The sequence below is a fragment of the Carcharhinus amblyrhynchos genome, chromosome 17 (assembly GCF_965287045.1).
Source record: "Carcharhinus amblyrhynchos chromosome 17, sCarAmb.v2.hapA, whole genome shotgun sequence".
Taxonomy (NCBI): Eukaryota; Metazoa; Chordata; class Chondrichthyes; order Carcharhiniformes; family Carcharhinidae; genus Carcharhinus; species Carcharhinus amblyrhynchos.
In genome coordinates this window covers 23194644-23199643 of record NC_137340.1, presented here as the reverse complement: position 1 = coordinate 23199643, position 5000 = coordinate 23194644, and the positions used below count along the sequence as shown (strand labels likewise).

At 38.9% G+C, this 5000-nt stretch overlaps 1 protein-coding gene across 5 annotated transcripts in view; it reads right to left on the bottom strand.

Annotated features, from left to right (window-relative positions):
- ebf3a (EBF transcription factor 3a) overlaps nucleotides 1-5000 on the bottom strand; it is a 142935-nt gene that overhangs the window by 25659 nt on the left and 112276 nt on the right. For all 5 annotated transcript variants that reach the window (XM_080205612.1, XM_080205613.1, XM_080205611.1 and 2 more), the window contains 2 exons: nucleotides 4506-4636; nucleotides 3915-4041 (listed from right to left, as the gene is read on the bottom strand). In XM_080205612.1, coding sequence (XP_080061738.1) covers nucleotides 3915-4041; nucleotides 4506-4636 — 258 coding nt within the window. The remainder of the gene's footprint in view (nucleotides 1-3914; nucleotides 4042-4505; nucleotides 4637-5000) is intronic.

Below are 5000 nucleotides of genomic sequence, written 5' to 3'. Positions count from 1 at the left end.
CTGAGGTTCGACGTGTTTGTAAAACGTTATGTCCAGCACCCCAAGAGATGACTTTTTTTTAAGGGCATAATGAACTCACTAGTCATTTCATTACAAAAAAAAGTATTGAATATATTAATGGAAGCAACATGACTAAACAGAGATTAGAATTGCATTTATAATCGTAATAATAAAAATCTGCGATAAAACTTCAATTGCCCATCTACACAAAAGTTAGCGAAAACAAATCATCCCACTCAAAATGTAAAAAATCAGCATTTATTGAGTGAAGCCACTATGACCCTTTTGTCCTTTTTGATGATGAATTGCTGTCTTCTCACTGCTACATTTTGTCAGTTTTGGTGCAGCAGAGTCGATACCTTCACCTTGACGAGAAAACTTTGTGATTTATCAGTTCCTCTGCAGCCCAACTCTACCACAACGTGGCTGAGCAGAGCCAATCGTGACACAGAGAACAAGGTTTGGTCACAGTTGCCTGGGAAAAAAATAAAGCACCCTGTGATGATAGACAAATGTGTCTTGTTAGCAGCAGCCAAAAAGCGCTTGACTTGTACTAATAACAAAAAGGCCATGTTGGTCACCATGGGTCTAAAGACGAAGCACCCTGTCACTGCCCGGGTTTGGAAATTAGCAAATAATGTTCCTTTTCCTTGATAAATGGGTGACAGTTCCCTCTCACCAATCATTTTTTAACATTTTGATGCATGTCTACCATCTCACCAGAGGAAGGGAAAAGTTTACCAGGACTCAATTTTCAGATGATGAATGAAGCAGGTCTAAACGTGTGAGTTGTGTGTGAAGGATAGTTCATTTAATGCAATTCTAGTAAATATATGTCACTGATTAGGACAAATAGTCTACTTGTATGATAGCAAAGAAAAAGTATGTCTTTTTTTAATGTGTTCCCTTTCAAACAAAACCAACAGAGTAATATAAAGCTGCAGGCTGGCCTCAAAACCCCTTCTGTCCTCAAATGTCATCATTAACAATTACCCTTTTGGGGGCGTTTTGTCTTCCCATCTTACCTGTCAATAGGGATATTTTTAGAAAAAAAACAACCACGATATGTTTCCAAAAAATCCAATAAACAGGTTTTAAAGTATCAGCTGTGAGAGCCTTTTAAAATTGCCTGATCAGCTTTAAGGGACTTATTAGAGAGAAATTTATTGACAGGAGGACGAGCATATCTGTCCTTCTTTGATTTTTTTGCAGGGCTTGCTGACAGCTGGTACCCACAACAGGCCTGATCAATGGATAACCAATACAGGTATCAGACATGGAAGAAACTGTTTTACAGTGACAAAAGATGTGACAGGACAAGCAAGGTGAAAGAAACAATGCCCCCATATGAACGTTACCTTTGAGAACCAAGACAAAACATAGCTACCAGAACATAAAATGTAACTCCTCATGAAAAGCTACTTTCTTCATTTCAACACAGCCTGCCGTGTATGTTTAGTTCTTGTAAATTTGGCTATTAACCCATGATCTGATTACGTTCACCGTTTAAAGAAAATGAGTATTGCAGAAACCGCTGGAACTGTAATAACATATATATATAGTATAAAGCTCTGTTGTTCCTTTTCCAGCACAAAGAATGCGTTGCAACGACATGGTAAATCTTGCCTCAGATCTAGTTGCTATACTTACTCACCTCCACAATTTGCTTTTTTACTTTTTAGAAAACTTGACTTTGCATCTGTTGCTGAGAGGTGGCTTTAATGCATAAATAGTACACTCCTGCCAGTAACAGGGTGACATTTGAATAAACACAAAGGTCCTTAAAAAAACACTTCAGATATATTGCCCAGAAAATGCACTCTCAGTATGGGACCTTTCAGAGCTGCAGGCTGGTGGGAGCTTGCCAAAAAAAAGAGGGTAAGCTGCAGAAAGCAGGGAACTGGACAATTTAGTGGCCAGAAGTGGGATTTTGGTAATATGCCAAGTACTGCTCAAGTAGAATTCAATCCAATTCTTTGCACAAATGCCCTATCAGAGAAAACATAAATTGTGAAAGGTCACTGGAGAGTAATGATTTCATAAACCTGAAATTGAATGTAAGCCTTTGTGCTGAAATGATCATTTATATCCGAGACTAGCAAATGTATTACAGGACCTGGAACTAGTTCGAATGCACTCAGCATTCAGGTTTTTCTGCATCCGTTCAGAGCGTGTTTACGATTGGCTGCCAGTATCTGTGTTTAGTTACTGGCTTCAGTCTGCTGCAAACGACACATTGACTCCGAGTAATTTGCGATAATTTCTATAATTGAGCAAAAGAAGTTTCTAAAATGAGGGTGGGTCAACAAAACTTGTGGGTAGAAGAGGTCAGCGCTAACTTCTAACAGAACTTTATTCATGGCGTGCTGTGGATATATGCTTCAAGCAAAACAAACATTAATTTGCTCAAGTTCCTTTTGTTAAAAGACAGCATTTAAGCGAAATGCTTGCTTTCCTTTCAAAACAGACCATTTTACCACTAGAAAGGATCACTTCTCCATATAAAACATAATTTTACAAGATGGATTTAACTGCAATCTTGTTTCAATTACTGGTGCGACAATTATAATTTGCAGTAATAAATTAATTGTGACCAGTACTCCAATGCATTCCATTAAAAAAAAACATCATGGCAACTTTTTAAAGTTGCAGTACTTGTTGTACCTTCTTTCAGTATAACCTTGTGTGATTTGGGGTGCAGATATTACTTCGTACAGAAGTTTGATTATGCACCATGGTATCAGATTACTTTACTGCTTCTGATTTAACCCCAGGAGAGTGCAATGTTCATTTTGACAAAAAAAAGCTGGAATCAATCAGAAACAGCATGGCACAATCTGGACAAAAAGAGGTGTCCAATAGTTAAGTAATTATTTGTGGATAAATAATCAGCCACCACTTAGATATCTGAATTAAAAAATCAACTTGTATTATTAGTTTGACCAATTTACTGTTGAATATGATAAAAATATAGTTAATTTAATTTTAAACATAAGGCCATTTATATTATATTTTACAGTCTATATGCTAATTTACTATTAAATGGCAATTACACAAAGTGTGATTGTTAATTCTGGCACTAAGTGCTCGTTGCTTGAAATTGTTAGTTCTCTCTCATTTTTGACCTTCTTACAAGAGGGGTGAGGTGCACAGGGAATAAGAAGGACTTGTGCAGAAGAACCGGACATGTCATTTGTGACTCATTCTTTTAATTCACCGTGCTAATCAACTGAACTGCTACTGTCTCCCATGGTAATTGTATCTTTATAATGACTGCAAGGGGTAGAGGGAAAAAAAACTGCATAGATATAGTGGGATATGTTTGTTCTGTCCCTGATGAGAATCAGCACAATCCTCTTAGTATGTGTGACTAATGGTGTCCTCCACAAGCTATTCCCTGAGATTTGGCACTTTAATAGGGCTGTAGATAAGCTGTTAATGTCTTTAAGTTATACTTTCCACAAGCTGTAGGCCCTATACTATACGCTTGCTTCATTATCCTGCAGCCTCATTGCCCTGCGTCCCTCCTCATGCTGAGAAGGTTAAATGCTGGAGTGGCTAGTCAGGCTGCAAGCTTGGTGGGACTCTGATGGAAAACAGCTGCCCCAGAGAATCAGTCTCTCCTCCCCTTGGGTTCGCATCATTTTCATATTGTGAAATACAGTTCGACTTAGCTTGGCTTTCAATGGGGAAAAGCAATTTTCAATGATTATCTCATTGTCCCCATCAATTAAGGAGCACTCCACGTCAGACCAAAGCTTCCAGGTCAGGCAGGCTACGACCTCACCTCCCCTCTCTCCCTGCTGACGTACAACTTCCTATTCCCTTCTTTCTACTTTTTTGAATTTCACATCGTTGCTCAATCATTAAATATTTTCAGGACTTCCAAGCCTTTTTTTTTGTTCCCAACTTACCAGTGTAGACAAAACGTCCAGGAGCACCTTTGCAGAATTGTTTTGACTTGTAAGACAGGGTGACTTCTACCACTCCAGGAATGTGCCGAGGTGGGGTTTGAACTCTGATGGCGTGGGGAGTTATCAGCTAGAAGAATCATACAGTAAACAGACTTAAGGCTAAGATGACAGAGATAGAAATGATGCTTGCCAGTTGAGCGTAATTATGAAAATTAATCCAAATTAGGCACACATCTGAAAATTTGCCCTCATCTCTCACATGCAGTTCAGAGATCTGTAGCTTGACAACATCGCTTGTAAATGATCCTTGGTTTTAGCTTGCAGGAAAAGCCACGAGGCATCATTCACATGAAAATTGCCTCCATATGTCTCCCTAAGTTCTCTTCTAGTAATTTTCTAGTGCTAATTATTCAATTCTATTGAACGATCGCGTACAAATGATTATCCACTAGATGGCATAAGTTGACATCAGCAGCATTTAACACAATTTGTCCCGTAAATTGCCCCATTGAAAAAGTCTTATCATGTAAAAATTTGCTTGGATAAGTCGCAACATGCTGCATATTCCACGGTCCAAATCGGAGGGCTTACCTCGCTCCAGACCAGCATTGTGCCGAATACAACTTGCAAACCATCAAAAAAGTTGTCTCCTATTATGATGACCGTGGCTCCACCAGTGGTCCAACCTTCACTCGGGCTGATGGCTTTTATGCATGGAGTAGCTGTGTGTACAAAGGGAAAATAAGGGCTTGAAATCTATCGTCCTGGCTGCGAGTTCCCGTCCGCAATGACAAATCATGCAAAGCAAAGTCACAAAGTGAATGATTGCTCTCTGCAGTTTAGCGGAAAGAAAAAGCACAATCATATCTCAGCATGTTCATGTGGTAAAAGCAAACCATTAACTGTTTTACACTGTAAAGGCCAAGCAGCAGTTTGTGAGCACACAAGAAAAATAGCTTGATGTAGCAAATTATATGTCAGGGCAAATATGGCTATTACAAATGATTAAGCATTGCATGCATGTGGCATGTCAATTTATCTGCTTTGCTTTACAGATCTAAGCAGAGTCAATCAAAAGGTTGTTGA